The following is a 20,663-nucleotide window of genomic DNA, read 5'->3' as shown; positions in this document are numbered from 1 at the left end:
AAGTGAATCCACATATATTAGTACCACTGTGTGCTAAACAAATACTTGTCGCACTGCATTCGTAGTCAGTTCCAGGAAAGGGCTGTCCTGAACACAGGAAGCCTTCTCAAACACCCGCCCCATCCTGGGCAAACTGTGCCGGGATAGATGGAAGACCTTTTTCTTCTTCTTCTTCTTCTTCTTCTTCTTTTTTTCCCACTAGTTTAAAAGCAACAAAGGCCAAATAGGTTTCTCTTTTTTCCTGATTTCCCAAGACTATAGCCAGGCTCAGGCAAAGTAGATCCAGAAAACACAGGTGAGCGTGTGTGCCTGGGTGCCCCTTCATCCTACGCCTGGCTCCCCAGGAGTCATTCCCAACAAACTGCCCCTGGGCTTCCTGGTGGCAGACAGTGAGAGGAAGCCAGGAAGAGGAGGAGGGTGGCAGGGAGCAGAAGAGAGTGAAGGGTAGGGAGAGAGGAAGTCTTTAGAAATACTGACTTGAGCGCCTTGGGGTGGGGTCAGCCTCTGCTCCCACCTCTCCTTTTCCTATTGTAGAAGGGGATGCAGGAATCAGCGTGATGGATAGCTGGACTTGTGCCAGGATTTACTGGCCACCTGAAGTTTGAGCAGTCCATCTCACAGAAACCAGTGACTACGAGGCAGAGAGACTGAGGTTCCTGAGCCTTCTCCTTGAAAAAGTCAGCAAGTGTCCTGTCATGCTTGCTTCTTTCTCTGCACAAAAGGAAATGTACCCAAAGGGCCTCCAGGGGAGATCTTGCACAGAGCCAAGAGAAAGTTGTTACACACTGTAGTTTACTTTGGCACTTGGTTGGCTCGGGCTTGGCTCTGCATGAATGGCCTGAGACCTTGTCCCATCCACAGGTAAGTCTGTGGTTCGGTGATTCCGAATTTTTAACATCTCTTGGTTGGAACCACTGCTGCTAGGCAGAGGACTCCACTGTGAGCATCGAAGGTTCTCCAGGTGGATATATGCTGGATGATGTGAGGCACAGGAATGCCCACTGACCTCCAGCTTCATGAATGAAGTGATACACAGATGACCTTTGTCACCTGCTTCTTGGAAGGTCAATGACCAGAAATACTCTTCTTCAACTCAAATTCTAGACTTGTCAAGAGTGAAGGTAGAACAAGATGCTGCTGCTGGCTGGCTACACTGTGGTGACCGCCCATCTGCCCACAAGCTAGTGCTAGCCATGCACTGAATTTCCTGGCCACGAAGGTTGGGGACATTTCATGAACATCTTGGCTTACACATTAAACTGCAGGATGAGGAACAATGTCATTCATTAGCTTCATGATGACAGATGAAAACTACAAATAGCACTTTTAGAATGCCCTTCCTTCTGACTACTCAGATCATACTCAATTTGACTTTAATTAATTACACAACTCTTACTTATTGGTAATTTGTATATGTAATTTAATTTCCCTCTAAAAATGTGTCCTATTGCAATCATTACCTCATTCTCATGGTTGCACTGAGACTCAGCAAATATAAGACGTTTGCCCAAACTTACCTTCTAGTCAAAGACTATGAGAGGGCAGGAACCTCTCGAGGTCTAATTTCATGGCCCCTCTGTTACCTTCATGCTTCCTCTCAGATACCAGAATCTCATTTGAAATAAATGTGGCTGCACTTCTTTGATGCTAACTGAGCCTCTTGATAGGAGTTTACTGCAATGCCAAATAATGAAGCTTAAATTTCCAGAACAGGGAAAGACACCCTCCTCCAAGCTTTGATATCTATTTATATTCATAACTTGTGTTAAGAGCAGGAACCCACCTTCACTTGTTCACTTTCCATTGCTTTCCATTCTTGAGGAGCAGAAGATGCAGCTTCTGTGCTCAGGGGTGGCGGTCACGACACTGGTTCTGTGGGGCATGAGCTACCTTGTCCCAAATTGCTCTCATTTGTTGGCTTTGCCAGCAGGAGTCCCTGTGCGATTTTCCTCTGTACATATAAAAATGCCTCATGCTCAAACAGAATTCACTTTTATCTTGGCCACAGACACTTTCTCACAGAAACTTTCAGTTTCAGAGGAGCTGTGCACTGTCTTTGGCTCAGAGACCCTGCTAATAGCTAGCAAAAAGGCCTTGACTCTCGACTTGCCTTTTGCTAGCCCTGTCCTCAGGGAGGGAGGGTCAGCAGAGCACTGTCAGACCCAGGCCTGGTCTACGCATCTGCCGTCTTCTGGAATCCACAGAATCCACGGGCTGGCAGCCTCCGTGTTATTTCCTCTTAAAAAGTGTCCCCTCTCCCCCACAATTTCATTAAGATGAATCTCCACCAAATCTAGATCAGCTCCTGCTCTCAGAAACACAGAACCTCCTTTACAACATTCCAACCAGGACTTTGAAACCCCCCTTGAAGGGGCGCTGTCCAGACTGGTGTTTCATTTCTCATGGTTCTAATTCTCTACAAAGTCTTTTTTGAAACAGTCTCCCTTCCAGGAAGTACTTTTTTCTATAGTGACAAATACATCTCCTGATGGCATTCATGTATTGATATCCAGCTTCCGAAGAGTCATAAAACAACAACAGACCAACTCCCAAAACAAGCCTTCTGCAATAGGCCTGAGAGTGTCTGAAGACAGCTGCAGTGCCTTTCCCACGGACTCCCATGCCTCCAACCACCCCTTCCATCTTGCTTTCTCTGTCTATCTTTTCTTTCAATTCATATCCTTTAAAAAACTCAATCAGGTTTGGCTTGATTGACAGAGGAGCAAAGCCATCCTGGTTTCACACTTGTTTGTGGAAGGTTTTGCACGTCCCGTGAGGAAAACTTAACACTGCTGTTTTTGTTGTAAGCCACACAGCTTGTTCAAGCGTGTAGAGACTTCATTTTGCCGTCTTTCTCCAGCTGCCTACTGCTAGGAAGTGCGTCCTGGTTTCTCATCACCCACAGCTAGCCTACCAATAACGGCCCTGTGCCTGCACTTGCTCACAGACCCTGCTTCCTCTATGTCCACCCAGATTTCCCCAAACTGCTCCCTGAGGCTGCAAAACGGAGACTGTACACAGCTCACTGATGAGTGCAGTGACGAGGACCTTGGCGATGCTGACATTTGATCCTAGGGCCTCCCTCAACCCTCTGCGTTGTGTTTGCCTTGTCTCAGTAGCTCCTGTCTTTCTAAGTACTCATCACCTGCCCTCCCAGTGCATGCATGCATGCATGCACGCATGCAGCAACCACCGCATGCATTGCCCTTAACACGCCACTGGGAAGCCTGTGCTTTAGACCCCAGCCGTGAGGCTCTCCCTGCCTTCCTTTGCCGTCTCAAAGAGCCAGGATAAATTCCTACTCAGTTTAGATGAAGAAACCTTCAAATTGCAGATCTCCAACTCTGTTGGACCTAAGGAGAGACGCCCTCCCTTGTTAAATTTAAATTGAATTGCTTTCTGTGTTATAGTATAGTGCTTTAAAAATATTACAGCCATATCAACCCTGAATCCCAAAAAGGCTACTCGAGACCCCTAAGCCATTATTTGCTCATGGAGAAGACTCTTGGCCTCTTTGACTGCTCACTACATATTTGGAGCCAGAAGAAAAGAGAAATTAATGATTATCCTAAATGATAATATAATCTCTCAATCAAAAAGAAAGAACTTCAAATTAATTATTAAGTGCCTATTATGGAGAGAAGTTCATTTTAATTCCTATTCTAGGAATTAACATGAAATTTTACATATAGATGAAGAAACACAGCGACATTAAGTACGTGGGGCTGCTAGACAGGAGCCTTGCTGGTAGAATCCAAATCCGCTTCTGCGCATCCTATTGATCTGGCTCACTTTGGAAGGCTGAGACCAACAGGCCCCAACACCACGCTGATGTGCAAACAGATCCGATTCCTCACAGACCCAGCAGAATTTGGGTTGGCTTGAAAAGTCAGAAAACCCAGAGCAGTTTAGAAGGGATGCTATGGCCTATGGACACGGCTCAGCGTGAAACTGTGTTTAGAACCCAAGGTCATGCTTGCTCCCTCAAACAGTGGGAGGCACGGATCTCCTCCTTCCTCTCCTCTTTAGACCCTGTGCTTAATTTAGAGGTTATTTGCACATGAATTGCATGTAGACTGCCCTCATGGGTGACTGCTTTTGTTGTTAGGGAAAACTGAAACTCACATGAAATTTTTGGGCAGTAGCTGAAATTCCTAGATACCCTTTCAACTCAACCATTTAGCTATCTTAAGAGTTTCAGTGTGAACTTTGCAAATGTTGAAGAAAGCCCTTAAGACAGTTTGGGACAACAAAATCACAAATCTTGGGTTTTAAATTAACATGTAATTTATTAAGATCAAAACTTCTGTCTCAACCTTCAAGTTTAATTTTCAAATGTTTCTTTAAATAAATCTTAATTTTTATGCCGTTTGCCTATTTAGACTGTTACTCACTTCATGTGCATGGAGTTGGGGTGCGCACGTCCTGGTGCGCATTCGAGCTGAGGCGGCCATGGCAGAGTCAATGTTTTCCTTCTACCATGTCGGTCCTGGGTCAGGTCATCGCTCTTACAGGCAGCACCTTTATCCGGGAGTCCTTTGTTTGCCGAGACAGTCTTCATATATATCCAAACTGGCCTGCAACTAGAGCTTCTCGGCCAACCTCCTACAATTTTCAGATATTGTTGGTCACGTTACAAGTCCCTCCATATTAGAGGAGAATTGCTTCCATGGTCTTTGGTTAATCTTGTAAAAATTTTATTATTACTTTATATTATATATGTGGATGTTTTGCCTACATGTGTGCCTGTGGTCTATGTGTGTGCCTGGTGCCCACTGAGGCCTGAAGAGGGTGATGGATATCCTGGGAACTGGAATGAGAGATGGTTGTGAGCCACCATATGGTGCTGGGAATTAAGCCCCAGCCCTCTGTAAGAGCAGCCAGAGCTCTTAACCACAGAACCATCTCTTTCTTAATCCCTAAACAAACATAAACTTTTCTAAATAATTCTACATAGGAAGTCAGAAAGTTCTATTAAAGCATATTCTTAAATGTAATATAATTAATTTTTCCAAGAATTTCAAGTGCCTAAAATGACAAGTTCACATCCATAATATGTAGTTATAAACTACAGTAGCTATTGGTCTTCAATAGGAAAAGCTTTGCTTTCTCTGAGACAAGAGGCACACATCCTCCATCTCCTTTTTAAACAATGAGGCAATATAAACATACTTCAAATTAAAGCTCAGATTAAATATATTTTGACACTATTGATGTACAAATTTTTTTCATTTATGTTGGATCTGATTTTATATTTAAATCCCTATGTTACTATCCTATGATATATGACAGGTCGTTTGTGAGAAGAAAAATGTTGTGAATAAAAATAAATAAGGAAACATAACCAGAATGTTATTATTAGTGGGTGCCCTTGGGTTGGTTCACAGAGTCCATAACCATCATTTAAAGAAGTCAGTGCCTGCAGCTGTGCGGGTAACCGGTTGCCGCCTGAGTGTTGACACCGTTCCTGAGGGCGCGTCCTCAGCCCTCCCTTGCGATGCACTTCACAGCCAGGGTTTTAACTTATGCTGCCCTGGGATGCATGCCTGTAATCCTACTGCTCCAAAGGCTGAGGCAGGAGGGTGGCCAGTTTCAGGCCATCTCGGGCTACATAGCTGAAACAAAACAAAACCCTGAAAAAAAAAACCCAAGTGGCTACTTCATATTGATCATGTAGTAAATCTTGAAAGGTGACTGACTCATTAAGTACATACCGAGTGCTTATCACAGGCCCGGTAGTCTAGGGAGTAGGGAGGGAAAGCCTACTTTAGTAAGCTATGGAAAACACTCATTTGGATTGGTATCATCTATTACAAAATAGAGTTCAAACCATATCATACAGAACATACAACAAAAGACACTACACCGGGAACGTCATTGACAGTGCAATAATACGCAGGGCATATGCTATAAAAACAACATTCAGCTCCCAAACTTGTAAGAGGGAAAAAGGCAGCAGCATTCAAACAGAAGAGACAAGGAGACGCTGGGCACGCGACCGTGGTGTTGGGAGCTCCCAGTCACAAAGCAGAGGTGCCTCGGTCTTCTCCAGCCACGAGGCAGACCACGCTACCTGCCTCAGCTCCATCACCGAGCGGCTGGACACCACCAGTGCTGGTGAAACTGTAGACATGAGCAGCACTGCACTTAACTAGGTGGATATGTGGAATAAAATGGCCGTTATGCGGTCATCTTACTTGTGAAAACTCAGCACCCAGCTGGTGAGAGCAACCCACTGCTGAAATCATCCCACTGAAACAGAAGGGCCAATACAAAATCATCTTTGCTGGTACCGGGACAAGGATGCCCATTATGAATTATTTACAGTCAGGCACAGGAGTCCTATTGATAACAGTATTTGTATAGAATAAATATGGTCCACTAGCAAGTACTATATTGCACTAAGATGTATCTTTTTCTATTAGATAATTAAAATGAGTTAAGGCATTAACAAGGCCAGTTTCTGCATCTGTGACTGATATGTTCCTTTACATGTAATTTTATATTAAAATCTCATACTCAAATACAAACATAATTTATGGCAGCCAAACTGACAAAGGATTGCCCTCATCACTGATGACTTCAGAGTTTGAGGAGAACCTGGATGGAGCAGTTTGTTGCATGTGTTTCTGTATCTGGTTGTTACAACCACCTGTCATAATACAGGAGGAAGCGGATCGGCAGTTCTGTGTGACAACGCCGTAACAATGGATTAGCCCCGTGATAGCGTGCTTCCTTTGAAGTAATATAGTTCAAGTTTGGTCTCCAGCACTCAGAATATAATAAAAAATAAAAATAACAACTCTGGACTTCTTTTGTTCCTCCCTTTCCCTTCCCTATCCCCCCTTCTGCTGTTGCTGGGACAGAGCCCAGGCCTCATGGACACTACAGTCTGACACACTTCCAGCCAGAGAGCTAACGAGAGGAGTTTACCTAATGCGAGGGAAGTCTAACGCCGCTCAGTTCAGAACAGAAGCGTGCGCAGCGCTAACACTCTTGTCTTTACTGTTCAGCACGAAGGATGGAGGCTCAGAGATGTGAGTGTCCCCTGCCCCAGGCTGTGCCGCTCCTGGTAACAACCTAGGGTGTAAATCCGGACAGCCTGTGTGCTTCCAGGGACGCGTGCTTCTAGCTAAAATCCAACTCATCACCAGTAAAAAATCCTGCATCAAGCCCAGCAGTTGGCTCTGGAAAGCTACCATTTTAATCAGAGTTCAGTGCTTCGAGTGGAGGTCTCGCTTTGCTGCAGACAAGAGGTTACCAGGTACACCATGGAGCCAGGTTTATAATGTTTTGTTTACCAACTTTAGTCTTTAAGAACATGATCTTCTTTATATTTCAACGTTTACTCTGACTAGACATCTTTTTTATAATGCTGTCCACCTTATAGTCCTCTGCGCAAATAAATCAGGTATCGACACTGTTTTGTCTTATATTACGCCCCAGTAATTGCCAAGTACTATTCACTCTATCTTAATGTGAATTAACAACAAATAAAGTGGACAATGTCAGAAACTTGACATGTTCAAAGTATGAAATGTGGTGGGGTTTTTTGGTTTATTTTTCCTTCTTCTTCTTCTTTTCTTCTTCTTCTTCTGCAATAAGGTGCTACTACATATAGTCTAGAACTTATCATGCATAAGAGTCTGTGCTGGGACTGATTGGTGACCTCCTGCCTCTGCCTAAAAATCATGAATTAAATGTCTTGACGTTAGCATTCCATGAAGGAACTGAGCATTTCTGAAGCTATCAGCTCTAGCTGCACACACACACACACACACACACACACACACACACACACGCTGCCTGGCTGCTTATTCGTATCTGTCACTTGGTCATTTACGTTTGATAATGGCACTTACAAACATCATTTGTAACCTTTACCCGGCCACACATTCACATTCAACTTTTACCCATTTTCTTTCACGTGTTCTACATTCAAGTTAATTATTTTGAACTTTTTCTGCTTTCTCTAAAGATAGAAATTGTCCTCTTAAATACAGTTTTGAACTCTTTCTGGCACCATGCATGGTCTCTCATATACTAATGATGCCACCTGTAAACACACTGTTGGAGCTGGGGCTGCTTCAGTCAGTCACTCTCCTTCAGTTACTTTGTAGAAAAGCAGATAGTAACTGTAGACCTGTCTGAGGCTTGAGGCTTGTCTTTTTGCAATCTACTTCCAAGAGAGAAAATAAAGCAGCAAGTGACTCCTTAAAGGAGGCTTGGAAAGGAAACCTTTCTTTCATTCATGTCATGTCTGGGCCTACGTTCCGTGTCCTAAACCATTCAATCAGGCCACCTCTAGAGCTGATTCAGTCCCATTGTCTGAGTCTTGCGCTGATTCGAAGCCCTGGCCTCTGGCTTCCTGGAGTGGAGGCTGGTACTTCAGAGACGTTGTTCAGAGCATTCGAGCTGGGGAGGCCACTCAGCAACAGACTGCTTGCCTAGCCTGGAGGAAGCCAGGTGTGATCCCAGGTGTGAAGGTACAAGCCTGTCACCCCAGCTCAGCTGCGACTAGAACAAGGGCAGGTGGAGAAATGTGGTCAAGAGCAATCCAGTCAGAGGACAGAACACAACTGAAGAGACCGCCACTGCAAGGCAGTCTCAAGGACAGGCGGCACCAAGCAAAGGAGACTAGCACTAAACTAACCATCAGGTTTCTTGCTAAAACTAGACTAAGTAAATAAGGCTATTAAATCTTACCTACAGTCTAAGGTCAAGGCTAAGGCAGAAACAAGATTCAGATAACGGCTCAAGTTTGTTCAAAGCAGAGTCTTTGTTAGGGATTATGCAGAACTGGTTTCCATCAACTTTTAAGAATAGGGTCCTACTACATTGCCTGGCTGGCCTGGAGATCATTATATAGAGTAGGCCATCCTCAGACACACAGGATCCACTTGCCTCCACCTTCCAACTACTGGACTGAGCCACTGTGCTCAGCCAATACAAACTTCTTAAGTTAACTTATAAACACAGGCAAAGTGGGTTTAGAATATGAAGTAAACCACAGAGTCATAGCACAGAGCTTGAGTTAGGGTGGAAGCATGCAGTGGTTGTCCTCTTGGAAATGCCTCACCCAGCTCAGCCCCTGTGACACAGATAGCAGTGTGACGGAGTCCCCAAGGACCCGGGCTGGCGCCTCAAGACTCAGGTCATGACCAACTTTAACCACTTTAGGAGGAACACGGTATACAGGTATGGAATGTCAGGTTCTGGTAAGGTCTTGTGGGTGGCAGCCCATCAGGTGGTTGTTGTCCTTCACAGCTCACGAGAGGGCCACACTCACGACCTCACCTGACCATAATGTCCCAGAGACATTGCCACCCAAATACCACTGAGCCGAGGGATGCGGCCTTGAGTCTGGATTCAGGCCTGGGGTACAAACCTTTAGTCCACACTGGCTAGAATGTGCAGCCCTTGGTCCATCAAAAAGTTAGGGTGTCACTATTTCCTGGGTACCAGTGTATTCACTCACCACCGGGGTGAAGCACGTTTAGCACACCTGGTAAGTCTATACTCTGACAAACCATAAGGAAGGATCCCGTTCACGCCTGGTCTTCCTCGACGGTGGCAAGCCGGGTGGGGCGGTGCTTGAGACGGTATCTAAGAAGCAGCCGAGCTTTCTAGGATCTAGAGCGGGGCTGTGTGTGGAAGGAGCAGCTGCAGCAGCTTCAGATCATAAATTGGAATAGGTAACACTGCAAGTCTTTACTCGAGCTGCTTTGTTTTAGGGCAGCGCTTTGTCATCAGCCCAAGAAAACACTACTCAGTACCACCGCCCTCCCCACCTTGGCAACATGTCAGATCTCAAGCACCAGACAAAAACGTCCAAGGCTTCGTGTGGGGTCCACGTCAAGGAATGCAGAAGGCTTTAAGCCCAGTGTGTCATGGTGTCCCATCCCAAGGTTCATATCGGGGGTTCACTTCCAGCTTTGGCACACTTCTTCAGTCGCTGGTGTGGTCCCTGGTGTCTTGACTTCTTCATGTCTTTGGAGAGAAGCTGGAGGCCAGCTCAGGAGCATCGACAAAGTGCTTTGCGCAGCTAGATGTGAATTCCACTTGCCTACAAGCTTACGCTAAAAACTTGAGAAGGGCTGACCCACAAGCAGCTTGGCTTCCCTCCGCCCGGACAACCTTGTGAGACCTCTCTGGGAGCGAGGAGCGCGCCAAGATCGCAGACTCCCAGCCGCACTCCTCGCCACCCCAGAAGACAGCCACTGCTCTGCAGCAGCCGTCAACCAGAGGCACAACAAATAACATGGAAGCTCCTTCTCGGTGGGAACACAGGCCTCGCGCTCGGCCCGGAGGCCCCAGCAGGCTAGGTGAGCAAAGAGAGCAGGGCGAAGGGAATGCTCCCCAAGTCGGCTTCATTCAAACCCCGAGGACAGCAGACCCCGCCTCCCGACACGGCCGCCCGCTCCATCGCCACGCGCTACGGGTGTGAGCTCGCCCCGCGGGGAGCGGCTTTCAGCCGAGGGGGCGGTGGCAGAGGCGGTTCGGGCGGCCCCGCTCGGCCGATAGGCCCAGGCAAACAACACCCATTCCTCCCTCCCCTGCGCGGGGTTCAACTCCCACTCGGCCCCGGCCACGCCCTGCCGCCACCGCCCCCTCGGGCGGCTCCAGGCTCCGCAGCCAGGCCGCGCTCGGGGGCGGGAGGGAGGCGGTGCTTCGCTGCGGCCTCCGCCCGGAACTACAAGACCCGACGGCCTGCGCGGCCGAGGCCCGCCCGCCTCCTCCCACTGCTCCCTGCGCGTCAGCGGCCTCAGCCAATGAGAGCCGAGCCGGGGAAAAAGGGCGCCCGGGTCCGGATGCGCCTTCGGAAAGCCATGCTTACCCCGCGGGGGCAGCCGTCCGTCCGTCCGGCGCTCGCGCTCGCAGGGGGCCCGCGCCTCCCCGCGCTCGCCGCGCTCCCCTCCCGGGCGCCCGGCCCCGCGCCGGCCTCCCGCGGCCCCTCGCCAGGCGCCGCGGCGCGCTTTTGAGTGGAGGGCGTCGGGACCGGGCCGGGGGCGGGATATCCTGAGACGACAAGTTTGGCTGTATGGCGGGCCTGCCCGCAGCACGCCGCGGCTAGCGCCCCGCGGGCCGCCGCGCCGCCGCCGCACCGGCCGGGCCGAGGGGAGGAGAGGGGCGGCCCCCGCGCCCCGGCTCCGGCGGGTCGGCGGCCAATCCGCTGGGGGAAGGGGTGGAGAGTCGGCGGCGCCGGCGGAGGCCGGCCGAGGGGGGTGGGCAGGCGCCGCGCTCGCGCCGCCCTGGCCCCGCCCCCGGCCCGCGCCGCCGCCCGCGCCGCGCGCCGCCGCTGTCAATCAAGGGCGAGTCAGCCGGGCTCGGGCGGAGAGAGGAGCTGCTACGCCACAGCCCAGCGGCGGCCATTCGCGGAAAAAGAGGCAGAGCCTGTGCCAGCTACGGCCTCCTCCGAGCCACCGCGGGCGGGCGGGACCGGCCTCTCCTCCCGCCTCGCCCCCACCCCCACCCACCTCTATCCCAGTGTCTCCGAGAGGGTTTGTCCTGTTAATGCGGGATGAGCGGTACGTATTCTCCACCCCCCTCGGTCTCCTTCACCGCCTCCCTTCGTCCCTCCCTCCCCAGACCCTGCTCGCTTCCCCCTCCCCCGGGGCGGCCGAGATGCTGGAAGGGGAGGAGGAGAGGGCGGGAGGGAAGCAGGGGGAGGGAAGGAGGGCCGTGTTTTGTCTTAATGCCTGAGCTAGAACAGCCTCCTTCTGGGTGTTGCTCCGGAGCCTATGGGTCGGGTTTCAAACCACGTTTTGTGAGAGCCCCCTCCTCCCTGCCCTCCTTCTCCCCCACCCCCTGCCGCGGTGCACGGACCGCGGGTTTCTGGAGATTGATGTTGAGGAGGAGGGAGGGTGAAGAAGGGAGGAGAGCGGATAATAATAATCGTAATAACCTGTTGTTGTGTGCTGGGTGGGGGGTTGTTGCAGATCAGAAGAAGGAGGAGGAGGAGGAGGCGGCAGCGGCGATGGCTACAGAAGGAGGGAAAACCTCTGAGCCAGAGAATAACAATAAAAAAACCAAAACCTCAGGCTCCCAGGTAAAAGCAAACGTTAAAAGAAAATTCAACACGAAGCTTGAGGGAAGACAGGGACTTGTGCCCGTTAAATACCCAGAAGTAAAGAACAGAATAAAAACGCTTATCCACTCAAAGCATCTTTCTGAGTGAGGAACTTATATCATAAATTCATGAAGATTTCCCATAGTTGATAGTTAAACATAACGATGTTTAAAATTACATCAGGAATTCAGACTGTTAGGAAATGGTGTTCATTTTCCCAAGGGCATTTTGAGTTTAGAAGAATTACCGTTTAAGAAAGTTTACCCCAAATTTTCTTTTTATTTAAACTTTATGTAACAGGACTTGCTTCCTCGTTCATATAGCTCCTACCACCTGCTTTTGTTCATGTTTCCTTTTTAATTCTGCTGCCTGTTGAGTGTGTTCTGATAACTTAGAGCTCTCAAAGTAAATAACCCCCTCCCGACTGCTGTCTTCCACTAAATCCGCCCACTTTTTTCCCCTCCCTCTCCTTTCCCCTCCCATTTTGGGTAGGACTCTCAGCCCTCTCCTCTGGCTTTACTGGCAGCTACTTGCAGCAAAATAGGGACTCCTGGTGAAAATCAAGCAACTGGACAACAGCAGATTATTATAGACCCAAGCCAAGGGTTGGTGCAACTTCAGAATCAACCACAGCAGCTAGAACTGGTGACAACGCAGCTCGCTGGGAACGCTTGGCAACTTGTCGCCTCCACTCCTCCTGCTTCAAAAGAAAACAGCGTTTCTCAGCCGGCGTCTAGTTCATCTAGCTCTTCCAGCAGTAATAACGGGAGTTCCTCTCCTACAAAAACCAAATCAGGTAACCCTGCCACTCCTAATCAGTTTCAAGTCATACAAGTACAGAATCCGAGTGGCAGCGTGCAGTACCAGGTGATCCCCCAGCTCCAGGCGGTGGAAGGTCAGCAGATTCAAATCAACCCAACCAGTAGTTCATCTCTACAGGATTTGCAGGGTCAAATTCAGCTCATTTCTGCAGGTAATAATCAAGCTATCCTCACGGCTGCAAACAGGACAGCTTCGGGGAATATTCTTGCTCAAAACCTGGCAAATCAGACAGTTCCAGTGCAAATCAGACCTGGAGTCTCAATACCATTGCAGTTGCAAACCCTTCCTGGGACCCAGGCCCAAGTCGTAACAACCCTCCCAATTAACATTGGAGGAGTGACTTTAGCTTTGCCAGTGATTAACAACGTGACTGCGGGAGGAGGGGTTGGACAAGTCGGCCAGCCTGCTACTACTGACAGCGGGACGGCCAATGGCAGTCAGCTAGCGTCTCCGCCCACCACCAGCACTGCTTCCGCCAGTACCATGCCCGAATCGCCCTCTTCCTCCACTGCCTGCACGACCACCGCATCCGCATCCCTGACAAGCAGTGACACGCTAGTGAGCTCGGCAGACACAGGCCAGTACGCCAGCACGTCAGCCAGCAGTTCTGAGCGCACTGTGGAGGAGCCACAGACACCTGCTGCTCCTGAGTCCGAAGCCCAGAGCTCCAGTCAGCTGCAGGCCAATGGCATTCAGAATGCACAGGACCAGGCCAGTTCTCTTCAGCAGGTGCAGCTCGTGGGCCAGCCCCTCCTGCAGCAGATCCAGATCCAGCAGCCCCAGCCGCAGATCATTCAGGCTCTCCCTCCACAGTCACTCCAGCTGCAGTCAGGGCAGACCATTCAGACCATCCAGCAGCAGCCGCTGCAGAACGTTCAGCTCCAGGCCGTCAACCCGACTCAGGTGCTTATCAGGGCTCCAACCTTAACACCTTCAGGGCAGATCAGCTGGCAAACCGTCCAGGTTCAGAACATTCAGAGTCTTTCGAATTTGCAAGTTCAGAATGCTGGGCTATCCCAGCAGCTAACCATCACCCCCGTGTCTTCAAGTGGTGGCACGACTCTTGCCCAGATCGCTCCTGTGGCCGTGGCCGGGGCCCCGATAACTCTGAATACTGCCCAGCTTGCATCAGTGCCTAACCTTCAGACAGTGAGCGTTGCCAACCTGGGTGCTGCAGGCGTTCAAGTTCAGGGAGTTCCAGTCACAATCACTAGCGTTGCAGGTAAGCTGCATCTTTCCTGTTTATCTGCTGTCTGCAGGCAGCGGTAATGGAGTCACTGCTTCGGGCACCCTCCTAGACGTGACACACCCCTGAGGCTCACGAGCTTGAGACGGCTCCCAACTAAACTGGACTCTGCCGCCAGCAGCTATATGCAGTTACTTCTGTAGCTTTTAGCACTCAAGTTTTGTGTGTTGCGTTTGCTAAATAACTTAAATTATTTCGTAAAGCATCATTTTCTGATTAGAGCTGCAATTCTAGAGATCATATTTGAGTACACTTGAAATCCTCAGGAAGGTGCTCTTCTGGATGGGAAGTTGGTTTAACTTGGACTAGTATGCAGTTGTGAGTGTTGAAATGGTAATTCTGTGTAATCAGGCTTTTTAATTGGCCTTTCTTACGTTTCAGCATTTTGTCTTTGAGATGTTTAGTGTACAGTAGTTTTAAGCTAGATACTGTTAAGATAGAAATTTAAGTTGCAAATTGTTTCATTAAGTTTTATGTCTGTTTTTTTGCTACACTCAGGATTGTGACTTTAATGATCCTTGATGTATAAAACTTACGGAAAAGTCTTACAGTCCTTGCGTTAATCTGAACATGTCTAGCATGAGGTTGGTGAAAAGCAATTAAAAAATGTAGGTAGTAAAATGTCACTAAGTTGAACTAATTGTGGCCATGTTGTTTTAAGCCAGCTATAAAAGCAGTTGCTGTTTCTTATGCATATAATTAGATACATCTAAAGCACTTAAAAACCTAGTTCTGTTCAGTAGTATAATCTTTTTGAGGAGTAGTCTTTACCAACACTTCGACTTCATTCTGAATCAGTAAAAACTGGCTGTGATTTCAGTACTTTTGACTTTTGCAACTTTTGTTAACTAAAAATTTTTATTTTGGTAATTTAAGATGAGCATGGTTGTCCTTTTTGAATGACCTTTCTTGAAATAAGGTACAGAACAGTTAAGAGAGGGGTCTTTTTTTCATAGCTGATACAGCTGATGTGGACTTGTAAAATTAAGTTGTCCACAGACGCCTGTGCGTTCAGGAGAACACAAATATCCCTAAGCAGGACTCCCCAGAGACGTTTGACCTGTGTCTCTGTCCTGTCCACTGTTGTTCACTAGGTACGTGATGATTGAGCACATACACACGGGGGGTGGGGGGTAGCCTGGCTGAGAAATCGAAGCTTCGTGTAAGTAGCCACGGTTAGCAGGTGGCTCTTAGGTTGACAGTGCATATTGCCAGTAGTTTGCGTGGGGGTGGTTGCTCTGTTTCCAGTCCTCGTCTGCACAGTTCCTGCTCCTTCTAAACATTAATGCTAATTCAGGTATTGCAGGATGGTGTCTGGGTTTGGTGGTTTGAATAATAGTTTGAATTGTCAAAGCAGAAATTATTTCATTTACATTTCATCTTGCCTGTTAAACATTACCGAATTGTGGTTTATGATCTAGGTTAGAAATGGTCAGTTCCTGTGCTTTTTAATTAGTATCTGGCAGTCCAGTGGTTCCCTAATACTAACTGTGAAGCTAATTCAATATTCTGACTCCCCAACTCCTTAAATGTTGCATTATAAGCTATGTAAGGCACAGCTGCGAGGAGTAAATCTGAGGGGCAGAAGTAGAATAGTAAAAGACTTTGCCTTTCAGATTTTCCGGGTGATTTTAAAACGCCATAAAGTTTGGGAATCGAGGGTCTAACCCACAGTGAACTAGAAGGCAGACTGGAAGCAGGTGGGCGCTGAGCCAGTTCACACGTGCCTGAGCGTGTTTTGCTGGCAGATGCTGTTTTAGTTTCAGTCTCTTCACATCCCATGCCCCAGTGGCTACTGTGTGCCACACACTCTCGTTAGCTATGTTCTTCCTGTGTTTTCATGGACAAAATTTTACCTAAGTGTACATAGTTCAGAAGAGGTGCTTAAGTGTATAAGGAAAACTTAACTCCACACATAAAGAATTTCCTCCCACTGACCCCAGCAATTTCAGGTAGTCTGAGCATAGCCTACAGAGCAGAAACAGCTGGAGAAGGTTGCTCAGAGGTTAAGAGCACTGGCTGCTCATCCAGAGGTCCTGAGTTCAATTCCCAGCTCCACATGGTGGCTCACAACCAGCTATAATGAGATCTGGTGCCCTCTTGTGGCATGTAGGTGTACATACAGACAACAGTGTATACATAATAAATAATGAATCTTAAGAAAATAAAAAGCAGAAATACCCTGATTTCTTTGTTAAGAGCAGTTAATTTAGGTTTAGCTGTTACCAGTTTTATCATACTACCTGATAAACAGTTACTTGACAATGTTCTTTGAAAGTTTGGAACATTGGGCAACATCCTAGGTTATAATGTATCCAATGAGATCGCTTTGTTTTCTTTAAGTTGTTATGTTTTTACACTTTAAATACACTAGAATTGGAACTCCAAGTACTTTCTTAGGAAGAAGTAACTCGTGCCTAGATCCCCTTTATAAAGAGTCCTCGTTTAGAGTTAATACTTTGGGTTGACATTTTCTGTTATCTCATGTTTTCCTTCCAGAATGGTGGTGTTGCATTTATGGAAAAATATTTACTGTTTGTATTTACAGATTTAAAATGTTATTTTATCTTAATTGATACCTAATTCATGCACATAATTATGGGTACAGTGTGATATTTCAATGCACTACGAAGTGTGTAAGATCAGGGTACTTATGTCATTACCCCAGACATTTGTCATTTCAGGAACATTTAAAGGTCTGTTTGCTACTCAGTTACTGTCAACCACAGCTATTCTGCGAGGCTGTAGTTGAGTGTTAGGTATTGCTCCTGTCTAAGTAACTGTACCCACTCTCTTTCCTCCCAACCATCCCCTCATTCTGGTATCCAGTGTTTGTCTGTATTTTTACTTCGCTTTTTCAGACAGTCCAGGTTGGCCATCAAACTCGCTAGGTCGCCAAGGCAGGCCTTGAACTGCCAATCCTCCTGACTCTGCCTGCGGTGTTGGGATTCCAGGAGGGCACTCATGCCTGATTTACAGGGCACTGGGAATCAAACTCAGGGTTTCATGTATGGTGGGCTATATCCCTGACCCCTCCTCCTCCTCCTCCTCCTCCTTTTTACATAACATTTTAGCTTCCACATATAAATGAAAATAGGCTCATGAAAAATATCAGAGCCTGGAAAAATGGTTAATCACCTTTGACGGAATAATGACTAGCTCAAGAACAAGGTTTCAATTTTTTATGGGCCAGGCTCATTTTACCTTTCCAGGAGGTGGAGGAAGTCTGTGTGTGATGTGAACAGAGAGGAAGATTGCACAAGGCAATAGAACGAACCCAGATTTTACCTTTCCAGGAAGTGGAGGAGGTCTGTCTGTGTGGTATGGACAGAAGGGGAAGAATTGTACAAGGCGGTAGAATGAACCCAGATTTTTAAGCTGGAGAGCACCACAATATTATGAAATGGCATCTTTTTTTCTTTGGTAATACATTCAGAAAAATACCTTTCTTTGCTCTGGTGTCCTGTGGAAATCCTGATTTCTAAGCTCAGCACCTAGCCTTTAATTAGAAGGAGGGTGGTCATAATTAAATATTGTACGCTCTGCATGCTTTGTTTTCTTGTTGGGAAGAAGAATTTGATGGCCAACAATTGGGTTTATGAACCAGGTGTGGTTGGTTTGCACCTTTGATTTCAGCAGGTTGGCACAGGTAGGTAGAGCTCTTGAGTTCTGTTCTAACTAAATAATTGTCAGTATTCTCACAGTGCCCTCTGGTTTATAAATGAGAGCTAGTGGAGACTGTTGGTTTTTATCTTAGTGATTAACCTGGGAGGTCCGTGCCATCGTGCCGTAGGCCGTCTGCTTGATTAAGTACCTATTTGTTAGTTTCAGTAGAAATTAAATTTTTATTCCAGTTTTCCCATAAAGGCAGTTGAAACTTAGTAAGATGTTGCTAGCAATTCAAGACCTTGTTTCTTACATAATCCTTTGCTTTTAGAGGGAATTAAAGTTGAAAACCTGGGGATATAGTTTGAAGCCAGGAATGGAAGGGCCATTTCTTAATGACTGTTTAAAAATGGGAACCAGAGAACATAAAGCTTACGTTTAATTTAAAAGTCCAAATTTATCTTAGTGGAATCAACTTTTTAACATCTGCCTTTTCTTTTTAATTACTCAAAGTAGAAAATTGGCTTGACATGTAACCCAGATACCGTTTTTCTCTGTTGTATATGCTGAATTGGTGTGGATTTCCCTTTTTAGGCATCTAAAAACCACACCTGTGTTTGTGATCTTCACACCTGTGCTTCTTGATTATTTCCTTTCCAGATGAGTCAGTTATTCCTTTTACTTTTTCAATAAAGTCTTCTAACACTGTTTCAGTAGATTTAACTTCATTATAAGTTTAGGTTCTGAACTACCAGCTTGACTGTAGCCTTGAAGCTTTTTTTTTTCTTTTTTCACGGAAGATAAAAAGTGCTTCGCGTAAAGCCACATTAGTTTTTAAAGGATGTCTGTGCTAGCTTGCTTTTTGTCAGCCTGACATAGGCCCGAGTGGTTTGAGAGGAGGGAAGCTCAGTTGAGAAGATGCCCCATAGGCTGGGCTGTAGGCAGGCCTGTAGGGCTCTTTCTTAATGGGCGATTGATGTGGTCTCCTGGGCTGGTGGTCCTGCACTCTGTAGAAAGGCGGCTGAGCAAGCCTTAAAGAGCAAGCCCGTGAGCAGCACTCCTCAGCGGCCTCTGCATCACCCCTTGCCTTCAAGTTCCTGCTCAGTTTGAGTTCCTGCCTTGGCTTCGTCAAGGGATGGCAGCTCAAGATCCATAAGCCAAAAATCACCCTTTCCCCTCCAAGTTGTTTGGTCATGTTATTTCATCATCACAACAATATAATCCTCACTGAGACAGCATCTTTTGTGTGGAACCAGAGGGCGAAGGAGCAAAGAACCCTTGCCATGGCCTTTAAAATTGTTTGTTTTGTCTTTTTAAATGACAGGGTATCTAACTCAGGCTGACCTCACACTTCCAACCCAGGTGGTCTTGAATTTGTGATCCCACTTTGAGGAGTGCCGAGATTCAAGTGTTCCTGGCTGTATCTCAGTTTCTGATTTAAAGAGTATATAGGTGATAATTTAAGGAATATTGGGACAGGCAGTAAGACAGATTGGAGAGAAAATGGGAAAGGAGGCTTGATTGGGAAGGAAGCTAGGAAGATGCCATGGGCAAACCTTGCAGAAATAACAAGCGAACCAAATGATAGCTTTTTAGCTGGAAAAGATGTTGGGGATTATAGCTGTGACCTTTTCATACTTTGCTGTGAACGTTTACTTTGAAAGGCATTTTATTTTACTGTTTAATTGAAGATAGAAATATGGGTCACACATCTGTAATCCCAGCACTCAGGGGGACAGAGGCAGGCGGATCTCTGTAAGTTCGAGGCCAGCCTGGTCTATAAGGTGAGTCCAGACAGCCAGGGCTATACAGAGAAACCCTGTCAGGAAGGAAGGGAGGAAGGGAAGGAAGGGAAGGAAGGGAAGGAAGGGAAGGAAAAATCAGGTTCTCCAGTGTTCTGTTAAGATCGTGAGGATGACTCATTAAGGATGAACATAATGGACGGAAGTCCGTCTCAGGCCATAGATGTGTGCTCTTCTGACCCTGCATGTGCATAGCATGTGCCATTTTTCCTGCTGAGTGAATGAGCAAGTTGTGTCAAAGGAACTTGCACATGGGGAGATGAGACTTAATGAAACTGGAGTTGCTGAGACAACTTAAAATGCCCTCAAAGCTGGACACGGCGGAGCACCTGTAGTCCCAGCACTCGGGAAGGTGGGGCAGCAGGTCTCTGTGAGTCCAGCTCATCCACAGGGTGAGTTCTGGGCTGGCCAGGCCTCTGTTCCACAGTGAAACCCCGACTCAAAACCACGTGTGTGTGCGCGTCCGTGCGCGCGTGCACATCTTCGCTTCCACTTAGGGTTAGGGTTTTTACACCTTATTTCTAGCTTATCCAAATCTTTTATTACCATGTGAGAAAACAAAACTGAAGTTAGGACTTAGAGAATTAGAATTATCTTATTTAATATTGTTGAAAAACAGCTCTCTGGGCCTGTTGTTACTGAACTTAATGGCAGGACCTAGAGGTGGTATTATTTTTCTCATCTTGAAGGACTTAAGTTCAAGTGGACATGGTATCTCAAGCAAATTCAAGAGAGGCTTGGGCAGGAGGGTTGCCATGAGTTTGAGGCCAGCCTAGCCTACATAATTAATTCATCCCACTTTGGATCTCAGAAAATAAAAATAAAAGTTTTTATCTGATGATATTAATAAATTCTGTCAGTCCAAAGACATTGTTTCTGAAGTCATAGCTAGACATGGATTTAAAAGGGGGGGGGGGCGGGGGCTGTGTAGCCCTGGCTGGTCTTGAACTCACTAGAAACCCCAGGCTGGCCTCATCCTCCACCACCTCGTGTGCTGGACGCCGTGTGCTACCCGTGGAGGAGGGCGACAAGCATTTAGTGTACTCGTGTGTTAGTGCTGAGCTGGGGCACACCCTGAACCACACAGTGCTGTTTTATTGTGTCCATCCTACCAGCT

At 47.2% G+C, this 20,663-nt stretch overlaps 1 protein-coding gene and 1 long non-coding RNA gene across 4 annotated transcripts in view; one reads left to right on the top strand and one right to left on the bottom strand.

Annotated features, from left to right (window-relative positions):
* The window catches only part of LOC132655316 (uncharacterized), an 89,030-nt gene extending 77,910 nt beyond the window's left edge, over window positions 1-11,120 (bottom strand). The window contains exon 1 of one of the 2 annotated variants that reach the window (XR_009593171.1): window positions 10,838-11,120. This is a non-coding gene — a long non-coding RNA (uncharacterized LOC132655316). The remainder of the gene's footprint in view (window positions 1-10,837) is intronic. The other variant, XR_009593172.1, reaches the window with a different exon arrangement.
* Window positions 11,121-11,329: 209 nt separating this feature from the next.
* Window positions 11,330-20,663, top strand: part of Sp4 (Sp4 transcription factor) — a 67,395-nt gene continuing 58,061 nt past the window's right edge. For both annotated transcript variants that reach the window (XM_060388296.1, XM_021640908.2), the window contains exons 1-3: window positions 11,330-11,528; window positions 11,940-12,049; window positions 12,563-14,114. In XM_060388296.1, coding sequence (XP_060244279.1) covers window positions 11,522-11,528; window positions 11,940-12,049; window positions 12,563-14,114 — 1,669 coding nt within the window. In that variant the 5' untranslated portion in view covers window positions 11,330-11,521. The remainder of the gene's footprint in view (window positions 11,529-11,939; window positions 12,050-12,562; window positions 14,115-20,663) is intronic.

Source organism: Meriones unguiculatus, chromosome 7 (assembly GCF_030254825.1).
Source record: "Meriones unguiculatus strain TT.TT164.6M chromosome 7, Bangor_MerUng_6.1, whole genome shotgun sequence".
Classification (NCBI taxonomy): domain Eukaryota; kingdom Metazoa; phylum Chordata; class Mammalia; order Rodentia; family Muridae; genus Meriones; species Meriones unguiculatus.
Note: the sequence above shows the minus strand (reverse complement) of the source record. Positions and strands in the feature narration are given on the sequence as shown.